Below are 26395 nucleotides of genomic sequence, written 5' to 3' on the forward strand. Positions count from 1 at the left end.
AGCCAAAATCTAATGTGTACAGGTGTTTTTGTTGTGCCTGTCTGCAACTTTACAGTACATAACAATCTTTTACTTACATTGTTGGTATTCCGACTTGTAGTTTCCATTGTTTGAAGTTACTTAATCAGTTTCTTAATCAATACAATCAAATTTCGAAAACAAGCTCTTTAAGTTTTAATTATTATTTCAAAAAAATAAAGGTATGAAATTAATTTTTTAATGGAAATAATCAAATTTTGAAAATATAATGTAATTCAGTAGACAAAGAAATCTACTCACTAAGTGGTGGCAGGTGAACAAGCATGCAAAGATTTTAGAGTTTGCAAGGTCTCGGAGCCATTGGCTCCTTCTTCTGGCAAGGGTTTAAGGCGAAGGAATAGATGTGAAGGAATAGAATTGATGAGATTTATGAAAAGGGATGGAGATGGAAAAGTTACCCAGAACCCCAGATCTGGAGGTTCTTATGGATGGGATGAGAAGGCTGTCATATGAGGTGATGGTCAGGTGGCCAAATGCTTCCATTGTGATCAGATGGAGTTTGAATGGCAAGAATGAAGTAGTAGACTGCCTCTTTGTGAAGAACCAGGAGTAGCAAGAGAATTGAAGGCCCTGGCATATCACAATCTAGGCGACAGTGTAAATTGCTTGCCGAACTGCTGTTACTGTGTCAGGCACTGAGGGCAATTGGAGCACACTTCACTTCGACCTTGAGGCAAAGGAGGAGAGCAAGCTGAGGAAAGACATATTCATCACCACCAAAAGACCCTATTGCCACCAGATAAGTTGACAATCAGTGTTTTTCAGCATGGTCATGTTATGGTGTGAAGGGGAGTATCGGTCCCTATCCTGATTATGTTAAATTTAATGTAGTTGTATACCTTTTTCTCAGGAACTGTTGGAGATGATAAGATAAAACTTTGCCAGCATATAGTGTTGTATCATATGCATGCACTGATCTGCTATCAAGTGTCACTCTTTGTTATGAATGGAGATACAAATTTTAGTTAAGGTCTTAAAAATTATGTACTTTCTAAATTATTTTTAATCATGGAACTATGAGTGCTATCTCTGCCACTGTTGACCTACGTAAATATAATATCACGTTCAGTAAGAGGTTCAAGTTTAAAAGATATAGCTTAAGTAGTTTCTGAGGTAACGGGAGAAATTTGTTAAAAAAAAAAAAAAGTAGTTTTTCAAAAATAGCACTTGAAATTTGTAGTAAAGGACAACTCACTATTGAATGAAGAGGCAGCATAAAGTTCTTCAGCGTTGTAATCTTTTTTTAGGATCAACAAAATGCAGTCTCTTTCTCTATCACTGCTTCTGTTGTCTTTCTAATCATAATTTCTGCTTCGGAGACTATGTCTGTTCATTTTTCTTATGATTGCTTCTGTATTGTGGCCAGACTTAATTCAAGATTTCTTCAGAACCTTTTTTTCTGCCTGAATTTTCATAATTTAAGGTGATCGCAGCACCACTGACTGCATTCTTCAGCATTTTCAAGCCCACAATATACATTTTATGGCATCCTGGTATATATAATGTTGTCGAGAGAGTTATTTACGTTTTGAATGTTTCCAGCGAGGCATTTCTTCAGAAGATCTGGATGTGCTAGACCTATACATACTGGCTTTGTTACTCTGCAACAGCTTCAGGGGTCGCATTTCTATGGGTATATTCGTTTCCTGCCACCTCAGCTGTGCAGTATTTACACCAATCAGTTGAACACAAGCTGTGTAGTGGCATCTCATCATTTGATGTTGTATGGAAAAGTGTTTCCTGTATTGCTTTTCTAGGTTGTTTTAATTCTTTCTAATGGCTTGGTCATAGCATTCACTTAGATGGTTAATTGTTTTCTCAGTCAAACATCCACTAATGTCTTGTAATCTTGAAACTTTTTGCTAGAAAAGTTCTGCCTAATTTTACATAGTTGGTTACCCATTCATTTTGGCACATGACAGACACATTCTAACTTTTGCGCTGGTAGGTCATCATAGGGCCTGCTGTCAATTATTGATTTGAATGAACTGGAGTCACCATGTTGTTGTTGTGGTCTTCAGTCCTGAGACTAGTTTGATGTAGCTCTCCATGCTACTCTATCCTGTGCAAGCTTTTTCATCTCCCAGTACCTACTGCAACCTACATCCTTCTGAATCTGCTTAATGTATTCATCTCTTGGTCTCCCTCTACGATTTTTACCCTCCACGCTGCCCTCCAATACTAAATTGGTGATCCCTTGATGCCTCAAAACATGTCCTACCCCGATCCCTTCTTCTGGTCAAGTTGTGCCACAAACTTCTCTTCTCCCCAATCCTATTCAATACTTCCTCATTAGTTATATGATCTACCCATCTAATCTTCAGCATTCTTCTGTAGCACCACATTTCGAAAGCTTCTATTCTCTTCTTGTCCAAACTATTTATCGTCCATGTTTCACTTCCATACATGGCTACACTCCATGCAAATACTTTCAGAAATGACTTCCTGACACTTAAATCTATACTCGATGTTAACAAATTTCTCTTCTTCAGAAACACTTTCCTTGCCATTGCCAGTCTACATTTTATATCCTCTCTACTTCAACCATCATCAGTTATTTTGCTCCCCAAATAGCAAAACTCCGTTACTACTTTAAGTGTCTCATTTCCTAATCTAATTCCCTCAGCATCACCCGACTTAATTCGACTACATTCCATTATCCTTGTTTTGCTTTTGTTGATGTTCATCTTATATCCTCCTTTCAAGACACTGTCCATTCCATTCAACTGCTCTTCCAAGTCCTTTGCTGTCTCTGAGAGAATTACAATGTCATCGGCGAACCTCAAAGTTTTTATTTCTTCTCCATGAATTTTAATACCTACTCCGAATTTTTCTTTTGTTTCCTTTACTGCTTGCTCAATATACAGATTGAACATCGGGGAGAGGCTACAACCCTGTCTTACTCTCTTCCCAACCACTGCTTCTCTTTCATGTTCCTCGACTCTTATAACTGCCATCTGGTTTCTGAACAAATAGTATAGAGCCATTCGCTCCCTGTATTTTACCCCTGCCACCTTTAGAATTTGAAAGAGAGTATTCCAGTCAACATTGTCAAAAGCTTTCTCTAAGTCTACAAATGCTAGAAACGTAGGTTTGCCTTTCCTTAATCTTTCCTCTAACATAAGTCGTAAGGTCAGTACTGCCTCACGTGTTCCAGTGTTTCTACGGAATCCAAACTGATCTTCCCCGAGGTTGGCTTCTACTAGTTTTTCCATTCGTCTGTAAAGAATTCGTGTTAGTATTTTGCAGCTGTGACTTATTAAACTGATAGTTCGGTAATTTTCACATCTGTCAACACCTGCTTTCTTTGGGATTGGAATTATTATATTCTTCTTGAAGTCTGAGGGTATTTCGCCTGTTTCATACATCTTGCTCACCAGATGGTAGAGTTTTGTCAGGACTGGCTCTCCCAAGGCCGTCAGTAGTTCCAATGGAATGTTGTCTACTCCGGGGGCCTTGTTTCGACTCAGGTCTTTCAGTGCTCTGTCAAACTCTTCACGCAGTATCATATCTCCCATTTCATCTTCATCTACATCCTCTTCCATTTCCATAATATTGTCCTCAAGTACATCGCCCTTGTATAGACCCTCTATATACTCCTTGCACCTTTCTGCTTTCCCTTCTTTGCTTAGAACTGGGTTTCCATCTGAGCTCTTGATATTCATATAAGTGGAGTCACTATCACTAATGAATTTAGCATAGCGAACCAGACGTTGTTCTTCAGAGCACTGAAAGTTCTTCATGTCTGAAATACTTTCCATTCCTCCACTGTATCATCATAAGTTTTCTGACAGTTGTGTTCATGCAGTTCTTTCTGTTCAGTATTGGTACCCACTTTCGTGCCTACATGGCTATGTTTTGACAATACTTGAACATCAAGCACCTTCCCGGTATCAATACTTATGGCATTCACACAAGAAATTTTAGACTGATGGCCACTTTTCTGTCACAGTCCGCACCATGCTATGCAAATGTCATTGTTAACATCATTTTCTTCAACTGCTTCCACTACTGCAGATTTCACTGATTATTCTGCAATTACTTTTACTGTTTCTGTGTATCACGAAATGTTAGTAGTGGACATGACAGAATCATCAAACATTTTCCTGCCCTAGGGCCTTTATTGATGTGTCTCAGCGATAGAGTCTGCAGCTCGCGGTCGCATTCTCACTTCCCGAGCACGGGGTCCCAGGTTCGATTCCCAGTGGGGTCAGGGATTTTCACATGCCTTGAGATGACTGGGTGTTTGTGTTGTCATCCTCATTTCATCATCATCCATGACAGTGGTGAGATTGGACTGAGAAAAGGTTGGGAATTTGTACAGGTGCTGATAACCGTGCAGTTGAGCGCCCCACAAACCAACTTACTTTTGTCTGACAGATAGCATAGTAAGGAATCCAAATTGTTAAAAATTTGCTATTGGGGATCTATAAAAAGTTACAATCAAGTGTGGACTATTTTTCAGTATTATTTCAGGAGCACACACATCTATGTGGTGATCATTACAAATCTACTTGCCTCAATGTCTTTGAACTTGTGTGCTTTATTAATGTAGGTAACAACTCCTCCTTTTCCTTTATTTACATTACAGTTAAAATTCTTATTTTTTCACAACACATTTCACAAATTTGGTATTTAATTAATCAGTATTTATTACATTAATGTCATTCTCCTTAACACGTGAGCTGTATCTTATACTACTCCAAAACTGTTTGTATCGAATAAGACATTTGAGAAATTTCAAGTGAATGAATGTGGACGAAGAGCATGTGTGATTAGGCTCATAGGAATAATGATTTTTGTTTTCAAAGTATAATAAGTTGAGTGCTACACTATGTGATCAAAAGTATTAGGACACCCCAAAAAACATACGTTTTTCATTCTAGGTGCATTGTGCTGGCACCTACTGCCAGGTACTCCATATCAGCGACCTCAGTAGTCATTAGACATCGTGAGAGAGCAGAATGGGGTGCTCCGCAGAGCTCACGGACTTCAAAAGTGGTCAGGTGATTGGGTGTCGCTTGTGTCATATGTCTGTACATGAGATTTCCACACTTGTAAACATCCCTACGTCCACTGTTTCTGATGTGGTAGTGAAGTGGAAACGTGAAGGGACACATACAGCACAAAAGCGTACAGGCCGACCTCGTCTGTTGACTGACAGAGACTGCTGACAGTTGAAGAGGGTCGTAATGTGTAATAGGCAGACATCTATCCAGATCATCACACAGGAATTCCAAACTGCATCAAGCTCCACTGCAAGTACTATGACAGTTAGATGGGAGGTGGGAAAACCTGTATTTCATGGTCGAGCAGTTGCTCATAAGCTACAAATTACGCTGGTAAATGCTGAATGAAACCTTGCTTGGTGTAAGGAGTGTAAACACTGGACAATTCAACTGTGGAGAAATGTTGTGTGGAGTAACAAATCATGGTACACAATATGGCGATCTGATGGGTATGGCGAATGCCCAGTGAATGTCATCTGCCAGTGTGTGTAGTGCCAACAGTAAAATTTGGAGGTGGTGATGTTATGGTGTGGTTGTGTTTTCCATGTAGAGGGCTAACACTCCTTGTTATTTTGTGTGGTACTATCCCAGCACACGCCTACGTTGATGTTTTGAGCACCTTCTTGCTTCCCACTGTGGAAGAGCAATTCGGGGAGGACGATTGCATCTTTCAACATGATTGAGCACCTGTTAATAGTGCACAGCCTGTGGTGGAGTGATTACACGACAATAACATCCCTTTAATGGGCTGGGCTGCACAGAGTCCTGACCTGAATGCTATAGAACACCATTGGATGTTTCGGAACACTTATTTCATGCCAAGACTCACCGACTGATATCGATACCTCTCCTCAGTGCAGCACTCCGTGAAGAATGGGCTGCCATTCCCCAAGAAATCTTTCAGCACCTGATTGATTGAACATATGCCTGCGAGAGTGGAAGCTATCACCAAGGCTAAGGGTGGGCCAACACCAAATTGATTTCCAGCATTACCGATGGAGGGCGCCACGAACTTGTCAGTCAGTTTCAGCAAGGTGTTCAGATTATTTTGACCATATAGTGTATCAGGTCATTGTGAACTTCACTTAAACTCATAACAGTATTTTGGTGGGAATTATAACAAGAAAAGTAGGAGATGTAGATATAGCACATGTCAGCAGTCATAAGTTTAAAAAATTCCTTTAACTAACTCGTGTACCTCGGTAGCAGGTTTTCCCTCCATGCTATCATGACCTCGAAGTCTGATAGCCTACTAAAATTGGTACAACCAAAAATATGCGAGCTGGCGTAATAAAAAGGAGGAGTCACTAACATACTACTTGCAAAAACGTAATGATAGATCAAGTTATTAAGTATTAGAAGTGACTGGTTATGACAGCAGAACCACTTCCCTGGTTTCATTATTATTTGGCGTACAGAGCCTCTTTCTCTACTCTCTCATCACTCTTGAAAAACCACAGAATAATTTGCTGTTTATTTTCCATTTTGTTAAAGACTTGAGAAACACAAAGTTATATTCTCATATGGTGAACAAGTTTTGTATTACAAGAACTCATCGCTCCATAACAACCTCACTTTCTTAACTACTGGCAGTAAATGATGAACAACAGTTATAAAACATTTCCCTGTGACCTAAGACTACAGCCAGTACAAAGTTTACAGCAATATAAAAATAGTTTAATCTTGATGCTCTATGATTGGTGGCTCTTTGTGGCACATGGTGTTGTTTCCATTTCCCCAATATACTACTTGATCTCTTTTTACCTTGTGGTGTCCCTTGGATCAACCCCTGGAGCCTCATCTTCAACAGTTCTATTTGTGCATATTTACCCTTCATAAGATCTGTTCCCAGTTATTTTTCTTGCTTTGCTATAGTATTCCCACCATATGACCCCTCAGTATCCTTTCTCTTCACATTACCAAACTGTGTTGCTTAAATTCTGTCCCTTGTGGTGGTAATCTCCCCTTGTGAATACTGGCTTTTCTTTCCATGCTTCTCTTCTTCATGAGCTTTAGTAAGGATATCCAATTTTTCCAAGTAACTGAAAATTGGAGTGGTCCTTGATCAGTACTTTTTAATAATTTTCTCCTATACATACACGAACAAACCACTGATTAATACTCTCCTTGCATGACTCCTACTTTGTGGTCCATCTAAGAACTTCACCCTTTTAAGGTCCATTCAAAATATAATCAGAACCCACCACCTTTACGGCTTTATGGTGTCGTGTCCAGTAATTGTGGGGTTAGTTTCTGCAGTTATCCTTCAATCTAAAATTTCTCTTTAAAATTCTTCTCAAAATCTTTCCAGTTCTGGAATTCTTTCACATTAAAGAGTCTCCGTTCTTTGCTTTTTGCTATTAGATAAAGACTGAGGGATGTATTTTCCCTTCAGCCTTGAAACATGCTAAATTGTTGGAAAGATGACTTACAGTTTATAGACAAAATTCCTCCCATCATCATTTCACATTTTATATTGTAAGTCTGGCTGAGGGCACAGTACTTCCTTTTAATTCTCCTCTGTTTTTAGGTACTGGTACCTCAAATTTCTCCTTCAGATTGCTAGTGCGGGTCACACAATCTATATCCTCACTATCTTTACTAGAAGTACTTTCAGTACATTTAACATCTGTGTGGTTAGCTGTCAAAATGGCTCTGAGCACTATGGGACTTAACATCTGTGGTCATCAGTCCCAGGTTAGCTGTCTCTGGTTTCTGCTTAGTAATTTCCTTTAACCTACTCTCTGTATGTTCTAATCTGTGTTCCAAAATTTTCAAGTACTGAATGCACCGTTTCCGTTTCCCCAGCAGGATTTTGATGGAATTTTTCTTTTCAAGTAGGTAATAAAGTGACTTATGTTCACCTGTTTCTTTAAAATGTTGTTTTCCTCCTTGTTTTTATAACTCAGTTGCTACATCTGAGAAACACTCTTCCAGTAGTTTTCTTTGGCTATTTGCATCAGATGACACATCCCACACAATTTCCCTCTCTTCAGTTTGTGGTACTTCTGTATTCTTGTTAAACTCTTGTTTCAAACATGTGTTATTTCTTATAATTTTCTTATGATATTAGTTCTAAATTGTTTAATTTATCATGAATTATATTAATGTCTGGTTTCAACTATGGTTTTTTTCTGTTTTCAACTCTGCAATATGCTCTTCCAGTAGTTTGTTGACTACCCGTGAGTTTTATTATGCTGGTTAGAAACCTCAGAGGCAGATGACTAGTTCTCAAATTTTTTTTCTCTTGGTTGGTTAGTTCTTTATTTAAATTGTCCATTGTGAGATTAAACTCTTTATTTTGATTTGCTACCTGCAGGCGTAATTCATTCTTCAAATCTGTCTGAAGGCATAATTCCTTGTTTAAATGTACTAACATTATTTTCATTTTATCTGTGTCTTTACTCACCATATTTATTGTTACTCTTAGCTATGAAATTTTTTGACAAAGAAATGGTTCATTTTGTCTCCTCTTGCTATTCTTTGACAGGTAAAGTTTCTCAAATTCATTCACCGGTCATTTAGTTTACACTTCTTCATCCTTGGAATTGCCTTGCAATCATCATGATAGTAGGTGCCAGCTGCAACATCAGTGATTAGTGTCGCTCAGCGATGGCTGCTGATCGCAATGTGGAAACGGATGAGAGGTAGTTCTTGGCACGTTCTGCTGCTGAAAAAATTTGTCTCGCCCTAAACACATAGCCTCTGGTTGTTTACCTGTTGGCTATTTCGATAGTAGGCTATTATTTCCAGAAAATAGCTTTTTTTTATTCCTTTTTTCTTTTCAGTTAACTTCCTTTTTCCTTTTGTCTTCTGTTGGATCACTAGATATAATAGCTCTCTTTCTTGAGAGTTTTTCCTCAAATTCCAGGTGCAGTGGTCATTCTTATAAAAGTGGAGGGAAAAAAAATCTGTTTCCCTTTCTCCCCCATCCTTTGCTATGGTGTTAAATGCAATGTGGTTATTTTTTGCTGATACATAATATACATTTTCCATCTATGTTAGATTTTGCTCAACAGAACTCATTAATAAGCCCTATTATTTTTGTGATAACATTCTCCATTGCAAAAAAGGAAAACATTGGGTGGGGGGGGGGGGGGGGGTAGAATGCTTGTGTCAACAATTTTATTACCTTATGAAGTGACCATGCGGCCATTGTAGCAACAATGGTGTCTAAATTGTGTAGGACAGCTAAAACAAATAGGAAGATTTACATCTTCAGATATAGTGACAAACTCGAAAAAATTATCTCTGGGCAAGAGCATGCAGTTGAACTGTGACAGAAGGTTAAAATAACAGTGAACCATGTGATGGGTCATTATGAGATCATGATGAAAGGAACCTGCCATGGTACACAGTCATTGTAAAGAAACATACGCCAAAGATGGTGAATGAAATGCATTCAGCTGTCTAGGAGGCAAGATATAGCTTTTGGTACTGTGATTATTGTAAAAAAGACAAACGAACAGTTGACCATAGACTTTAACTTACTTCATGTCTTAACTCTGAATGAAGCAAGACATACGTCATGTTCAAAAATGATTTGGACACTGAACTGTGTTTAATGAATTCTAATATTTGATGACTAAGTTGACTTGCACAAGTTTAAATGTTAATACGAGAAATGGCAAAGTTGTTTTTTGTGATAGTTGAAAATATATTGTGATTGAACTGAAAGTATTTGGCGAGTAACCAATTATTTCAAAACTAGAGTCTTTTAAGTTCCTATAACCAGCAAGAGTCTTCAGAGAAGAAGTTTTGGAAGATCGAGCTAGCTGATTATCACGAGAAGAGAACGAGCTAGACTCATCAAGTAAGTCAACTAATGAAAGGGAGGTGTGAATTTTGAATGCAATCCAGTTTCGCACCGCTTCTCGTGTCGTCAAAAACATTTGTGCATGTGTGTGTGTGTGTGTGTGTGTGTGTGTGTGTGTGTGTGGTTGTGTCTGTGTTTGTGTCTTTATTGATGAAGGCTGTGGCCAAAAGCTATATGTCAGTGTCTTTTAATTGTGCCAGTCTTCAGCTTGACTTGTCTTTTTTACATTAAGAAGCAATCTTCTTTTCCTACATTCTTGAATTCATGGTTGAGTCAGCTCTCCTTTTACCAGCATCTACCATAGGTCCCTGTAACAAAAAATCATGGTTACTGGTTGGAGGAAAGTACAGGTCACACTTAATGTTTGTACACAAAGGGTGACAGAAGTGATCCACAAAAATTCCATCCAATATCTGTGACCTTACATATCACAGAATCTTAGAACTTATTTTGAGCTCAACGGTAATGAGGTACCTCAAGTAGAATGCCAACAAATACAGATTTCCTAAACATCAGTCACATGAAACCCAACTCTTAGGTTAAGCTGTTAACAGATTTCATTTCATTGGTAGGACCCTAGGAAAATGCAGTCAGTCTACCAAGGGTATTGCTTTTCAAATCACTCTTTCAACCCATCCTAGAATATTGCTTGTATGTGTGGGACACATATTAAGTAGGTGTAACAGAGAATATTGAGTGTATACAGAGAAGAGTGGCACAAATGATAACAGGTTTGTTTAACTCACAGAAGTGCCAAAAATCCTGAATATCCAGACTCTTGAAGGTAGAAACCAATTATCTTATGAAAGCTCATTCATAAATTTTCAGGAACTATTCTTAAGTGAAAAATGTAGAGGTTTCTTAAGGCCCCTATACATTGCTGCCATAGAGCTGGAGAAGACAAGAGTAGACTATTGACAGTGCATGCAGAAGGAGCCCTAACATTTGGTATCCTCTGCTTTGCACTTCACTTTCTGTGCAGAGTATGTATTATATGTTGTAGTATAAAAAACTGAAAAATGATTGTGTATTTCCAGATCAAATTTACTTATTTTCTTTTGCTGGTCCTCCCTTATTCATCTTTCTTGTCAGACATTTGTTTAGTTAATGAAGTATCTGAAGTCAAAGAATTTATGGATGTATGATATGGTTATTGTAGTTTCTTGATGAGTATAGTTCATGTGGTAGTGTTTTTATATGTCTTATTTCAAACTTTTTATTACAGAGTCTTGTGGATGCTACAATTGAAGTTTACCATGAAGCGACAACAAATTTTCTTCCAACTCCTACAAAATCTCACTACACATTTAATTTGCGAGATTTTTCACGAGTAATAAGAGGTGTCCTTTTAGTTCCAAGCAGTAACATGTCAGAATCTGATAAGCTCATGCGTTTATGGATACACGAAACATATCGAGTCTTCTACGATCGTCTGGTGGACACAGACGACAGGTGAGATAAATGTAACAACAATCCCTCCAATCACTGTGCAAACAATGACCCTGAATCACTATTGTGCCCTTTCCACAGTAGTGACTGACTCAAGTACTGTTTACAGCCAACTTAATAATGTTGCATGCAAAAGCAGTTCTCAGGGTGAAAGAAAATTCATAAATGGATGGGTAAAGTGGTGATGAAAACTCAGAGTGAGCAAACCTAGTTATGGGGCATGTATGACATAAAAGAGGTGGTAAAGTTAAAGAACTGTTCCATTAGAGACTCATGGAATCACCAAAAATCTTTTATCTAAGTGAAATGGACTTTAAAACTATTAAATTTACCATCATTGTGATTATGGCAAGGAAAACATGTTGTAGAACATTTAGTGTTGGATTTTAACCCTCACGCAGGCGCGCCTGTGTATAAAGTGCAGCACTCACAAATAACATTGGTTTGTACTATCCCATTGTTGTTTTACAATTGTGAGCTCATAACTATTCCTTCGTTATTGGTTCAGCTGACATAGTAATAAGTTCTGTTGTCCAAGTGAGCAGCAGTGATACAAAAAAAAAATAGCGAGCTAGGTGAGAAAAAAATCTGTGATCATTGCAAGGAAATGATCCAGATTCTGAGCTAACACCACAGTCCCAAAATGAGGCAGTTATCTACAAGATAATTAGTAATGAAATAAGCAGTTGTCAGGGATCTGATGCAACTGTGCTGTTTACTGCTTCAAGTGGGTCAATAGTGTGGAGTAACACTTGTGTATGGCAACAGAGTTATACGATGAAAGATTTTCTATTGTTTCAGGAAACAGTGATTTAGGTCATATAATATTAGTTTATTGTATCATTGTTTAATTAAAATAACATTAAAGTGTAATTTTGTTCATACATTGTTTAACTTGGTAACATACGAACACGTGTGTACAAAGTGCACTGCGCGCTCGTTCTTGTTACAAAATATAGCACACCTGCTCAAGGGTTAAGAGTCAAGTTAGGACTTTTACATTATATTACCCAAAATCAATTAAGAAGGCAAAATATAGAAAAACAGTTTGACATTGTGATACACATTTATTGCAGTTTCTTACTCATTAATTAATCTTTTCAGCAATATATTAATAATTTCACTCTTACAATTACACAGTGCTCCTTCCTGGTGTGTGTGTGTGTGTGTGTGTGTGTGTGTGTGTGTTTGGGAAGGCAGAATGTACTTAGTGGATAGGACAGTATGTATTGGACAGAAAGTCTGGCTCTCAGCCCTCTTGTCAGTTGCGCAGTTCTCCCTCGACTGGCCAGGGTGGCCGAGCGGTTCTGGGCGCTTCAGTCTGGAACCGCGTGACCGCTACGGTCGCAGGTTCGAATCCTGCCTCGGGCATGGATGTGTGTGATGTCCTTAGCTTAGTTAGGTTTAACTAGTTCTACGTTCTAGGGGACTGATGACCTGAGCTGTTAAGTCCCATAGTGCTCAGAGCCATTTGAACCAAGTTCTCCCTCACCCATCATTTCTTCTATTTCTGCCATTGATTAATGTAAGATATCCATTCAACATTTAACCAACCAAAAATGTGAAGGAATGCATAACACCACAGATACTTCACTAACTTCTGAGCCAACTGTCTTTTCAAAGTCTCTCACTCACAACTTCATTCATACCCAAACACGCACACTAATGTTTCCCAAGGGTTTAACCCTGTCTCATAAGTTGCGACTTGTGCTGGAGAAGCAATTCAGTTTAACTTACAGCCACTTTTAATGTTCTGCAACTTCTGCTATGTCTTTTTCATATCATCCTGAAGATGTTTAATTAATAATAAGAGTTAAAATCTATTAAATGAAAAATTATTTTATGTGGAATTAATTGTTACTGGTCTGCATATAACAGCAGACAGAACTCAACTGAATATCTAGTGCATAATTAATACGCATCATAAGATGATGATGAAGTAGTTTTTTCAGCATTTTGGCATCTCTTCAGTGACTGGTAGTCTATGCCCAGGGTTTATGAGTCTTCTTAAGGCTAATCTGCATGGACACAGCTGCCGGTTTGGTGTCGTTTCACCACACCTCTGACACCTTCTTATAATAAACAAAAATTTATTGAATATTTACATTACACTTGAAAATGCAGGATGGAATAACAATGACAGTGTGAATTAGGATAGATTTGGAAATCACTGTGTGCAGGTGGTACTGGACAGCTGGCAGGCACATTTAAAAGTAGACTGTTGGCTGCTAATATTATAATAATAATGTGCCTATCTATGACTCAGCGGCTTTGCTATATGGTGACTAGCAACTAGCCTCTTCATAATATTGTTATATTCCATTCTGGATATTCCTTGGTATGATTTTTTGGAAGAGATGAATCAGACAGCTGATGGAGTCCTGTAGCCTCAGCTACCAGAGACTGCAATCATGTGTGTGTGAGCTGAGTGTGTGCGTGTATGTGTTGTCTGTTTTTGACGAAGGCCTCATTGGCTGAAAGCTGACTTTCCAATAGTCTTTTTGTTGTGCCTATTTGCGAGTCAGTGTCTATGTTATACTGTGAGTAGCAACCATCCTCTTCAATATTGTTACATTCCATCCTGAGTTTTCGATATTTATTTCTACTGTTGTTATTAGTCAGCTTTAGGACAAAGTCCTTCCTGGGATAAAGAAACCCCCATCCATACATTACATGGACGCTCTCATCTCTGGGCAGTGTGACCCCAGTATAGTGTGGAGGAAGCTTGACTGGGACAGGCAATGAGGGTGCAGAAGGGGTGTGTGATGGGCAGGGCAAGGTATAGCAGGGCAAGTGTGAGGGAACGTGATGGGCTGAGAGGCAGTGGGAGCAACTGAAATTACCCTTCCCACCTTGTCCAAAAACACATCTCCTGTACGTTGTCTCCCCAGTCAGATACCGTCCTTCACATACCCACAGTCAGTGGGTACCCCTCTATGACTCAGTGCCACCCATGTCTGGAGCACCTCAATCTCATTCTGTGCCAGATTTTTACTACCTCTCATGCCCTCAAATGTGAAATATCTACATCTACATAGATACTCTGCAAATCAGTGCCTGGCAGAGGGGTCATCGAACCATCTTCACAATTCTCAATTATTCCAATCTCTGACAGTGCACTGGGAAAAAAAAGAAAAAAAAAAAAGAGCTTTGATTTCCCTTTATTTTGATGATTGTTTCTTCCTTTGTAGGTAAGCATCAACAAACTGTTTGTGCATTTGGAGGAGAAAGTTGCTGAATGAAATCTTGTGAGAAGATTCTGCCACAACGAAAAATGCCTTTTTTTAATGATGTCCACCCCAAATTATCACGTCAGTGACACTTTCTCCCCTATTTCTCAATAATACAAAATGTGCTGCTCTTCTTCAAACTTTCTAACTGTACCCTGTTAATCATATCTGTTAAGGATCCCACACTGTGCAGCAGTGCTCCAAGAGAGGATGGATAAGGAAAGTGCAGGCAGGCTCTTTAGTAGAACTGTTGCATCTTCTAAGTGTCCTGTCAATAAAATGCAGTCTTAGGTTAGCCTTCCCCATAACATTTTCTATGTGTTCCTTCCAATTTAAGTTGTTCTTAATTGCAATTCCTAAGTATTTAGTTGAATTTACATCCCTAAGATTTGACTGATTTATCATGTAACGGAAGTTTTAACGGATTCTTTTGGCACTCATGTGGATGAACCACACTTTTCATTATTTAGGGTCAATTGTCAATTTTCACCCCATGCAGATATCTTTTCTAAATCATTTTGCAATTTGTTTTGATCTTCTGATGACTTTACTGGGTGTTAAACGATATCATGATCTGCAAACAACCCGAGACAGCTGCTCAGATTGTCTCCCAAATCATTTATATGGATAAGAAACAGCAAAGGGCCTATAACGCTACCTTGGGGAATGCCAAAAATCATTTCTGTTTTACTCAATGACTTTCACTCAGTTACTACAAACTGTGACCTCTCTGACAGCAGATTGGAAGCCAATCATGTAACTGAGAAGATATACAGTAAGCACGCAGTTTGACTACAAGCCACTTGTGAGGTACAGTGTCAAAATCCTTTTGGAAATCTATAAACATTAATGATATGGGCCCGTAATTTAGTACCTTTCTTGTATATTGGTGTAAACTGTGCAACTTTCCAGTCTTTGGCATGGATCTTTCACCAAATGATTGGTTGTATATGATTGTAAAGTATGGAGCTATTGCATTGGCATACTCTGAACCTTTTATTAAGTGGCTTAAGTCACTTCACTTCTCCAAGGATATCTACTTCTAAGTTACTCATGTTGGCAGCTGTTCTTGACTCGAACTCTGGAATATTCTCTGCACTATCGTTCACAGTCCTCCTGCAGTGGTTTTCTGCCACTCACCTGATGTACACCATATCCTCATCCACCCTCATTCTGCCTCTGTGCCTTCACTCATGGCTCATATTGTTGAAAAGGACTTAGATACAAACCTGTCCTATACATCTTCCCATTTGACAGATTTAACCAGACAATTCATTCCCCTCAGTAAATTAGAGTTGAGCTTATTATTTCTTTGTCTAGCGTACATGTACTATTGATGATGATGATGATGATGATGTTTGGTTTGTGGGGCCCTCAACTGCACGGTTCTCAGTGCCTGTACAAATTCCAGACCTAAGCGAGAACACGTCCACGAGACCACGAGCTGCAGACACATGTACTATTGTTCAGTTCTAAGAAATCATAATAGATACATGCCTACCACATTGTGGGATGTACTATTACCCTCATCCTACTGTATTTTTGTATACTTAATTTTCTGTGTGGAAATTATACACAGGTATTGGATGGTGAATGGAGAGAACATGCGTTGTATGAAACCTAGTCCTGTTTCGAAAATAAAAACATATCTCTTTCTGCACAAATCTTAAAGTTCTTCAATTTTAAGTGAGCGCTTTGAATGGTTAACAATTCATACAATTTACTTTGTTTGTTGTGTTCATAAGTAACACACTTTCTAACTATACCTGTAACCAACCAGACTTTAGCAGTTACATTTAACTCCACTTTCACATTGAAGTTTGAGATTGCTATATTGCTTTTCCAAACTAAACTTTTACACTGTAACAATTCACGGTAGCCTTAATAATTGTCAAAATGGTAATACAGCCTGACAACAGGTGCTACTAACTTACATTGTAGGTACTGATGTACCTACTGATTTTGTGTGTAATTACTTGCACCCTTCACAAATAAACCAGTTAATCACCCTCTGTTGTCTAACTATTTGACAGAAAATTTTCTAGTTCATATTATATCAACATCTCCAAATTGTTCATATATTTTTGGTGCAGTTCAACTGGAAGTGACCTTTCCACATTTAATGTGTATGGTGACTGCTCTCACCCACTTAAAGGCACATGACTGGTAGAACTTGGACATTGTTCAGTTAATCAACAAGACAGTGTCATTTGTGCTGAATTCAAAAATAAAATCAATTTTTTGCTTTAGTAAATTTTACTCACCTGTTTTATTATGCGTAAGTATTGTAACCTTCCTTCCGACATTTTTAAAACCCCATTTATTTCGTTTTGCTTGTTACTAAAAGAAGAAAAAAGAAATTAAATAGAAAATATTAAGGAAATGGATTGGTATATAAATAGAGAGACTGAAGAATGTAGAAGAACAGCCAGCTAGGAAAGTAGATGAGTTGTAATACAGGTGGTAGTTGTTGTAGTGAGGGGGAGAAGACATTGAGATAGCCAGTCCAATAAGCCTTAACACATTCCGGTCGTTGCCCGTAGAAACTACGAGCGCGCATTTATTGCCGTAACAGTCGGCGCTATGTCACTCAAAAAAGGCGCCAAAACAATTCCCGCGTATTCACTCTTGCAGTGTGCTTATGTAGTTGTCTTTATCGCAAACGTTTGTCGTAAAATGGGGGACAGTTTGACTGAAGAGGAAATTCTGAGGCTGCTGGAAGAATCTGGATCTGAAATTGACGATGATGGATTTCAAAGTGAAAATAGTTCTTCTGAAATAGATGGTAATTATAATGGTCAGTCATTGTGTTTACGAATCACAATTATAATCTCGGCAGTTTCACTGACTTATGTCATTTATTTCGAAGGTAACAACGAGTGGTCCGAAAATGAAAATGAGCCATCAGACGTATTAGAAGAGTGTGAAGCTCCCATTCAAAAATGCAGAGGCAGAATACAACAACAGCAGTCCCAAAACAACGTTGTTGAATGGGTAAATGACGATGTCCTACAACAATTACCGCTCTTTGAAGGCGTAAGTAATGTCTTGGCACCTTTGAGCGCCGAAAGCACTGAATTTGACTGTTGGAGCGTCTTTATTGACGCAAATGTCATCAAAAATATAAAGACGGAAACAAACCGCTACGCTGCAGCAACAATTTCCAAATTGCGGATGCAAAATAAAATAACTTCCAGGTCGCTTTGGGCCAATTGGTCTGCTGTGAAGCTACATGAGATGTATCAGTTTTTTGCTATAATTATTCACATGTGCCTTGTACACAAACCAAATATTACGGACTATTGGAGCAATGACCTAATGCTAGATTCCTCCTTACCTGCAAAAATCATGAAAAGAGACAGATTTAGGTCAATTTACTTTATGCTTCACGTAAATAACAACGACAATTATGTACGAAGGGGTTAACCAAACCATGATACTATACACAAAATCCGACCTTTTTTTGATAACTTTGTACTGAAAAGCAAGAACAGTTTTTCTCCTGGCGAGAATCTCACAGTTGATGAAGGTTTATGTCCATTCAGAGGGAGAATTCGATTTCGAGTATATATCAAGAACAAACCGAGCAGGTATGGTATAAAATTTTTCATTCTAAGTGATTCAGCAACAGGATATGTTTTGAACTGTGAAGTGTACACCGGTGCAGGTGAAAAAGACAACAGTGCAGATTCAGTGGTGCTACGTTTGTGCAACAGTTATCTACGTAAGGGTCATACATTGTACATGGACCGCTTTTATACTTCTGTAAAATTATTTGAAAAGTTGTTTGATGAGGGCACATCTGCTGTTGGCACAGTAATGAGAAACAGAAGAGGCCTACCACAGGAATTCAAACAGAATAAACTAAAAGAGGTGAAATCGTATTCAAGAGAAAAAATTCCGTGCTAGCACTTCACTGGAAAGATACTAGGGATGTGTTTGCCCTTTCTACCAAACATAGAATGACGAGTAGTGTTACTAAGACAAAATCCAAGGCTGGAATGGTAGAAAAACTGAAGCCTGATCTCATACTTGATTATAATAAAAATAAAACTGGTGTTGATCATGGAGATCAGCTGGTGACCTACTATTATTTTCAACGACGAACAGTGAAATGGTGGAAAAAGGTATTTTTTCATGTATTTATGATGTGCGTGGTCAATTCTTACATTCTGTACAAGAAACTTCGGCCTGTCTCTCACAAACGAACCAGCTTGTTTATTTTTATGGTGAACCTGGGAAAACAAATACTGGAGAAATCCGGCGAAGTTTTCAACGAAAATGAAAAGCAGGGTTCAGCAGCAAACAGGCTAGCAGCAAGGCATTTCCCCACTCACGTCCCATCGACAACAAGCAAGAAATATGCATCAAGATATTGCATTGTTTGCTCTGAGAAGGGCGCACGGAGCACTGGCAAACGAGTGAGAAGGGAGACGAGATGGTGGTGTGAAGAATGTAATGTAGGATTGTGTTTCAAGCAATATCACACAAAGACAAATTTTACTCAATGAAAAGAGTTGTAAAAATTGAATGAAATAATTTTGTACATTTATTTTATAATAAATTCTGATTTCTTGCAATTTCAAACTTTTTTTCTACCTCTGAATCATCTAATTTTCAAAATATAATAATTCTGTAAATATATGATATCTTACAAAAAACTTTAAACAAATGTTTAGATATAGGATGATAACACACACATCAGTTAAAAGGTTTTGCTTTCCTTCATTACCTTTTGGTCAGGAGCCATGTAAAAAAGGCGCAAAAGTCTACGACTTCTGAGGGATTGCAGTAGTATCTGTGGCCCGACTGCAATGTGTTAATCAAAAGTCATCAGATCCCTAACTGATTGTCCCTCTGCTCATAAGCTGGGACAATAACATATTATCAGATGTTCAACAGTCAGAAGACATTGCTAAGGTCCATGACAATTGATACTAGCTGTTTTTATGCACTATAAGTTAATCAAACAGCTCTTCATCTTTGGGAACATTTGCAGTATGCATGCTGAGACAGTGCTGCAGATCAGAGTAAGACTGTTTTGTTCACCTGCGAGTCCTAATCTTATACAGTGACAAAAGTTGGGTTGTCATTGTGAACTAACAACCTGTTGCCCCCTATGGAGTATCCATGAAAAGGATGCTTTTGAATGGGATAGTATTACATTGGCCACGTTCTATGTGAGTGTTGTTGTTGATGCTAATATACACACTGATACCATTGGAGCTGATTATATCTCATGACTCTGGCAAATCATTCACTATGCCAAATATAAGTTGGTGTACCCTACTGAAAAAAAATTGTTTTTCCTTCATTGTTGTTTTGTATATTAGCATGACATTGAGACTAGGAGGAATTAAGGTAGATTTTAATTTGTATTAATTCAAATATCTTACCTTCTCTCACTTGTTCATAGTACTTGTAGTGCCAAGTAATATATTTTTTCCTTCAGAATTTATACATTTATGATAAATTGTGAAAAGTTAACAATGAAATTAGTGCAGATTGAGAATGATAGTGCATACACAAGAAGTTACAGAATAAACCGTTATTTATAACTCGGTAAGACATATGTCCTGATGAATTTAAGAAAACTGCTTTTTGTGTAGAATGTGATTTCTCCTTTCATATTTAAGACAACTAATATCTTTAATAATTGTTTTATTTACAGGAAAAAGCTGTTTGGAATTGTCAGGAATTCACTCTACAATAACTTCAGACAGCACATGCACCAAGTCTGTGCATCTCTAATTCCAGAAGGAGAGACTGATCTGACAGATGAACATTTGCGGAATCTCTTTTTTGGTAATTACATGGAACCTGACGCAGACCCAAAAATTTATGATGAGGTATATTTACTTTGTGGATGAGTATAATGTTATTCAAAACTTTTTAATGTGTTTTCTAATATGAAAGAACCAAACACAAATATAAAAATAAAATTTGGTTTTTAGTGAACAGCAGACAACAGATAAACATGAAAAACATGAGATTTTGAATGAAAAGAAAGCACTCATCAAAAAGCAGAAATGTTGAGTTGCTGATAGGCGCACAAAAGAAAGAAAACGTGCTACTTTCCAGATTCAACCTTTTACGAGATAAAGTGTGCATGCATCCCCACCCCCCCACCCCCCTCCTCCCACGCATACACACACACCTATGAACCTGTCTGCTGTATTTCAGTTGATGGGTTATTTGTGGTGCAGGCAGTGTCAGATAGAGTTGGTAGTGGGCGGTGGGAGGCAGGGAGAGGGGTTGGGGGTATTTGGCAAATGGCTTAGAGAGAGGCTGTCGCTTTGCTGGCTAGGAATATGAGACAGGTGTAAGGACTAGGTGTGTGATGCACTGTTATATGGGCCAGTGAGCAGTGACACATGCTGCAGATGACGTGGGCACATAAATTGGGAGGGAGGTGATGGGTCAGAGGAAGGAGAAACTTTTGGGTGGAAGATGTGAACATAGAAGGTTTACAGAGTGATTGAGACCAGGACAATTATGGGAGTAAAGGGTGTGTTGGAAGGATAACTCCTATGTGCATAGTTCATGGCTGGTGGTGGAAAGAAAAATCCAGACCACCCAAGTTGTGAAGTGGCCACTGCTGCATGTTGTACCACCTGGCGGTCAACTTTGTACTTGGCAACAGTTTGCTGCTGGCCTTGCATCCTGTCGGACAGCTTGTTGGTAGTCATACCGACATAAAAAGCTGTGCAGTGTTTGCCAGAGAATTAATGTATGACACGCCTTCTTTCACAGGTGCCCCAGGCCCTGATGGGATAGGGTAAGCAGTTGCACTCAAGCAGTGGAGGCACGCGCATCACTGGTGAAGAAGAACTGTGAAGCTGTATTTGGACTGTGATGTGTCGCTAAGCAAATTGTCATCCATCGTTATTACAACACAGCAAAATTGTCGTGTCTTTGCGTCACAGAATGGGCAGAAGCGGGCAGAAGTAGAGGGCAGACACGGAGAAGAAGCCTTCGACACCGCAACCCTGCAGGAATGTGGAACAGAAATGCGAAGAGCGTCGTGTAACTGTTCCCCCCCTGTACATTCAGTGCAGCAGAGGGTTGTAGAGAGAGATATATGATGTCATAACCAGCTGCTGAAGGGAAGAAGTAGTAGCAGAGTCCCTTGGCTAAGACGCCATTGTCCAGCTGTAGGCAGCAAGCGTAGCTGACCGACGCACAGTGAAGAGCACTGTGGCCACCCACATTGTTCACCTACCTGCTGTGGAGAAAACAACCGTACCGAATCAACACGAGAATCAAGGATTAATCCACTAAATTACAGGCCCATATCGTTAATGTCAATATGCAGCAGGATTTTAGAACATATATTGTGTTCAAACATTATGAATTACCTGGAAGGAAATGGTCTATTGACATACAGTCAACATGGGTGTAGAAAACATCGTTCCTGTGAAACACAACTAGCTCTTTATTCACATGAAGTGCTGAGAGCTATTGACAAGGGATTTCAGATTGATTCTCTATTCCTGGATTTCCAGAAGGCTTTTGACACTTTACCACATATGTAGCTCGTAGTGATATTGCGTGCTCAAGGAATATTGTCTCATTTATGTGACTGGATTTGCGATTTCCTGTCATAGAGGTCACAGTTCGTTGTAATTGACAGAAAGTCATCGACTAAAACAGCAGTGATTTCAGGCGTGTCAAGATAGTGTTATAGACCCTTTGCTGTTCCTTATCTATGTAAATGATTTGGGAGACAATCTGAGCAGCCGTCTTCGATTGTTTGCAGATGACGCTGTTGTTTATCGACTAATAAAGTCATCAGAAGATCAAAACAAACTGCGAAATGATTTAGAAAAAATATCTGAATGGTGCGAAAAGTGGCAGTTTGACCCTAAATAACGAAAAGTATGAGATCATCCAGATGAGTGCTAAAAGGAACTCATTAAACTTCGGTTACACGATAAATCAGTCTAATCTAAAAACCGTAAATTCAACTAAATACCTAGGTATTACAATTACGATCAACTTAAATCGGAAAGAACACATAGAAAATGTTGTGTCGAAGGCTAACCAAAGGCTGCGTTTTATTGGCGGGACACTTAGAAAATGTAACAGACCTACTAAGGAGACTGCCTACACTACGCTTGTCCGTCCTCTTTTAGAATACTGCTGCGCAGTGTGGGATCATTACCAGATAGCACTGCCAGAGTACATCGAAAAAGTTCAAATAAAGGCAGCATGTTTTGTATTATCGCGAAATATGCGAGAGAGTGTCACAGAAATGATACAGGATTTGGGCTGGAAATCATTAAAAGAAAGGCGTTATCGTTGTGATGGAATCTTCTCACAAAATTTCAACCACCAACTTTTTCCTCCAAATGTGAAAATATTTTGTTGAAACCGATCTACATTGGGTGGAATGATCACCACGATAAAATAAGGGAAATCAGAGCTCATGCGGAAAGATATAGGTGCTCATTCTTTCTGCGCGCTATACGAGATTGGAATAATAGAGAATTGTGAAGGTGGTTTGATGAAACCTCTGCCAGGCACTTAAATGTGATTTGCAGAGTATCCATGTAGATGTAGATGGCCCTGATCAGAGGGCTGCCTTGGATCTGTCATGAAAAGACAGTCCACCAAGAGGGTCTGTCATGTGCCGGATTCTGGTGTGCAACTACAAAGCTGCATAACCAGACAAATAAGAAGAGGCCGCTGCTGTACATCATTGTAGTGGGAACTGTGATGGATGGCAGTGACATTTTCGGGATAAAGAAGCTCTTACGCTTTCCTGTGACCACTGAAGCTCTCCCCCTAGGCATGGACTGTAAGCCACAGTGCTTCAGGTGCTCTGCTGAAGGGCATGTGGCAAAATACTGTCGCAACTCACCGTGGTGCGTAAAGTGCGCCAGCGCACATGACACTCATGCCTGTGGCAGACGACTAGAAGAGGTGCCAGCTTGTGCTGACTGTGATGGGTCACATGAGGAAAACTGGCACGGCTGCCTGGCTTTCACCAGTGACGGCTCTGCTGGAGACAAGGCGCAAACCGAGAAGCCACGACAATGGCACTGTAAGTGCCACCAAATGAAGATGCAACTGTAAGGAGAGAAGACAGCTCGCACTGCCCACAGGCTGCTGATGGGCAACCTGGGCCACCCCCCATGACAGGTCACCACTGACGCAGCATGGCAGGGAGCTCTAACAATCTGAACTGCAGCACACCGTTCTGTAGCACTGTCACTGACTGATCTCTTATGACAAACATATGGCTTGACATGGTATGCTCTTGCATGATACCCACTGCTAACTAAACCCATCCTTGCATGACCTATCGCAGTCAGCAAGTTTCCGCTACTGCTCTTACTACCTGACCTAACTACCACAGAGGTTTTTCTCCCTTGGTGCTTGCCTTGGCACTTTTTTCCCTCTGCCCTTCAAACCGCTACCCTTCATTTGACGATCTGTGGCCTGTCTGCAGTTCGATATCTCCTCTATGTGGGTAGTAAGAATCAATTCTTTTCATAATATTGTTGTTATTCCATCCTGGACTTTTCATTGTTTGATTCTGCCTAATGGCATTTCTTCCATCACCCAACCCACTGCTGTTCTCTAATACATTATTTTACTCATTGTTTGTCCTTTTCACTCTCTTCTTTCCATTGTTTTATCTGTCACATTCCAAACCACACGCACTTTGACTTATGAGACACACTGTGGCAATGGTCTCATCCATGCCACATGCCTACGTAACTATTCAAATGGTTGGTGCAGCACCTCTTGTCCCACATTCTTCCTGCCAATATAATTATTCCTAGACCTTGAAATTGATCACACTTGCTTCCTCACTCTTGCATGTTTTTGCATGCTATTTTCTGTATGTTCCTGTACCACACCAACTTGTTGAACCTTGACCTTACCAACTGTCCCTGTCTACCTCTCTCCCTTCCTTTATTCCAGCATACACATTCTAACCTAAGGTGATTCACTTATATTATATGTACTGGATCAGGATTCAACCCCGGTATCGCCTTCTTACAAGGCAGTTGCGATAACCACTGCACCATCCGGGACACAGCATTGTCACAACTCCATGGACTATCTTGGCACACCTCATGGCCAATTCACACTCCCACAGAGTGACACCTATCCCCAGTCCCAGTCCACTACACTCCTGTTCGCTACCCAGAGATTCCCACAGGAGGTCAGACATTTGTGTGCATTTGCACTCGAAGAAAGGATATCCTTTGCCCAGATAGGCTTATCAATCATGTGAAAGTGTGGTGCCTGTCTGAAAGAACAGACACCACACAGAATGTGCAGCTGTGAAACATTATATGTTATTATGTGGGAGTGTGAATCGGCCATGAGGCATGCTGAGATAGTCCATGCAGTTGCGATAATGCTGTCCCTGGATGGTGCAGTGTTTACTGCACCTTCCTAGTAATCAGGAGATATTGGGTTTGTAACCTGGTCCAGAACACATTTTCACTCATTGCCACTGATTCCTCATAATGTCCCACTGCAACTGACAGCAGTGATCCTCCTTTAATTTACATAATGTTTTGCAACTGCAGATTCTGTGTGGTGTGTGTTCTTTTGGACAGACACTGCACATTCGTATCTATGATTCAGTTACACCTGCTGTTCCCCCTTCTTTTCAGGCATAACCACCAACCATCCTGTGACCCACGATCATCGCCTTTCAATTTGTTTTTATCTGAGTTTGGCCACAGAGAGAGAGAGAGAAAAGTGCCTGTCTCCTGAGTCATTATCTCATCTGTATGAGTAGCAATCTATCCTTTTTATAATGTTGTTGTTGTTATTCTATCCTGGACTTTCCATTGTTTGGAAATATGGGTAGGGGAACTAAGTAGTTCAGATGAAAATTGTAAATGGCCCATCAAAAATATTTTCACAAACTTGAACTTGCCTAGGCACAACATCATGGAGTAATAGAAGAATACAAGGTACTAGAAGTGGAACTGTTAGCAAACACATCAGTCTAAGAAAATTTTCCAAAGGTAAAAGAAAAGAAATCTGTTGCAGATTGTGATCCGTGAGTGAAAGACTCCCTAAATCTTAAAAAGATGATGGGAAATACTCAGATTAGAACAATAATAGGGAATATGGGAAAGAATGAAAACTTGGAGGAAATTGGGTGAGGAATATTAGAGCAGAACAGTGGGGTAGCAAAGTCGGTAGAAGCAAAGGTAGATAATAGAAATGAGTGAAAGGGGTCAAATAAATGATATACTTTAAGAGAATTATGAGGAAGAAAGTGTCATTGAGTAGAAGGGAAAATATGCCATTTCGAGGTCTAGAAGGTTAATCTCACATATTCATTTGCTCTGCATCTGTTGGTCTTTTGCTTATTTTTGTAAGCAAATTTATAATGTGTTCAGTATATCAACTCAGTACTGTAATTGGCAACAAATGATCAATTTAGAAAATTACTCAGTTAGTGCCCATAAAACTTGAATTGTTTGGTATCTGAAATGCATCACACATTAATTTCCATGCTGTTCTCTTTTCCTAAACTTGTGACAACATAAATTGCATCAAATAAATATTATTCCAATTTAGGCAAAAATTGTGGTTTTATCTTGATCTCATTCCATTAATATAGACCCATGGTCAGTAGAATAGGCTGCCAGAGTATATTTGTCTAACCAGAATTGTGCAAACATTTGTCTGGTCCTGGGACCTCTATTTAAGACGAATTTATAAAGATGTGAAGCTTTTGTGGTCCCTCAGTGAACATTTTTTTTATATATTAAGCCTTATCTCTCACTAGTGCATCGGGTCTCTCACTAGTACATAAGACTGAAAAAGTGCAATAAAGTAAATAACTTTCCCTGTGTAGCTTCACCATTTAC

General features: G+C 39.2%; 1 protein-coding gene across 1 annotated transcript in view; it reads left to right on the top strand.

Annotated features, from left to right (window-relative positions):
• Positions 1-26395, top strand: part of LOC126455722 (dynein axonemal heavy chain 3) — a 1249696-nt gene that overhangs the window by 671759 nt on the left and 551542 nt on the right. The window contains exons 39-40 of the mRNA XM_050091491.1: positions 11090-11316; positions 20215-20392. Coding sequence (XP_049947448.1) covers positions 11090-11316; positions 20215-20392 — 405 coding nt within the window. The remainder of the gene's footprint in view (positions 1-11089; positions 11317-20214; positions 20393-26395) is intronic.

The sequence above is a fragment of the Schistocerca serialis genome, chromosome 2 (genome assembly GCF_023864345.2).
Source record: "Schistocerca serialis cubense isolate TAMUIC-IGC-003099 chromosome 2, iqSchSeri2.2, whole genome shotgun sequence".
NCBI lineage: Eukaryota > Metazoa > Arthropoda > Insecta > Orthoptera > Acrididae > Schistocerca > Schistocerca serialis.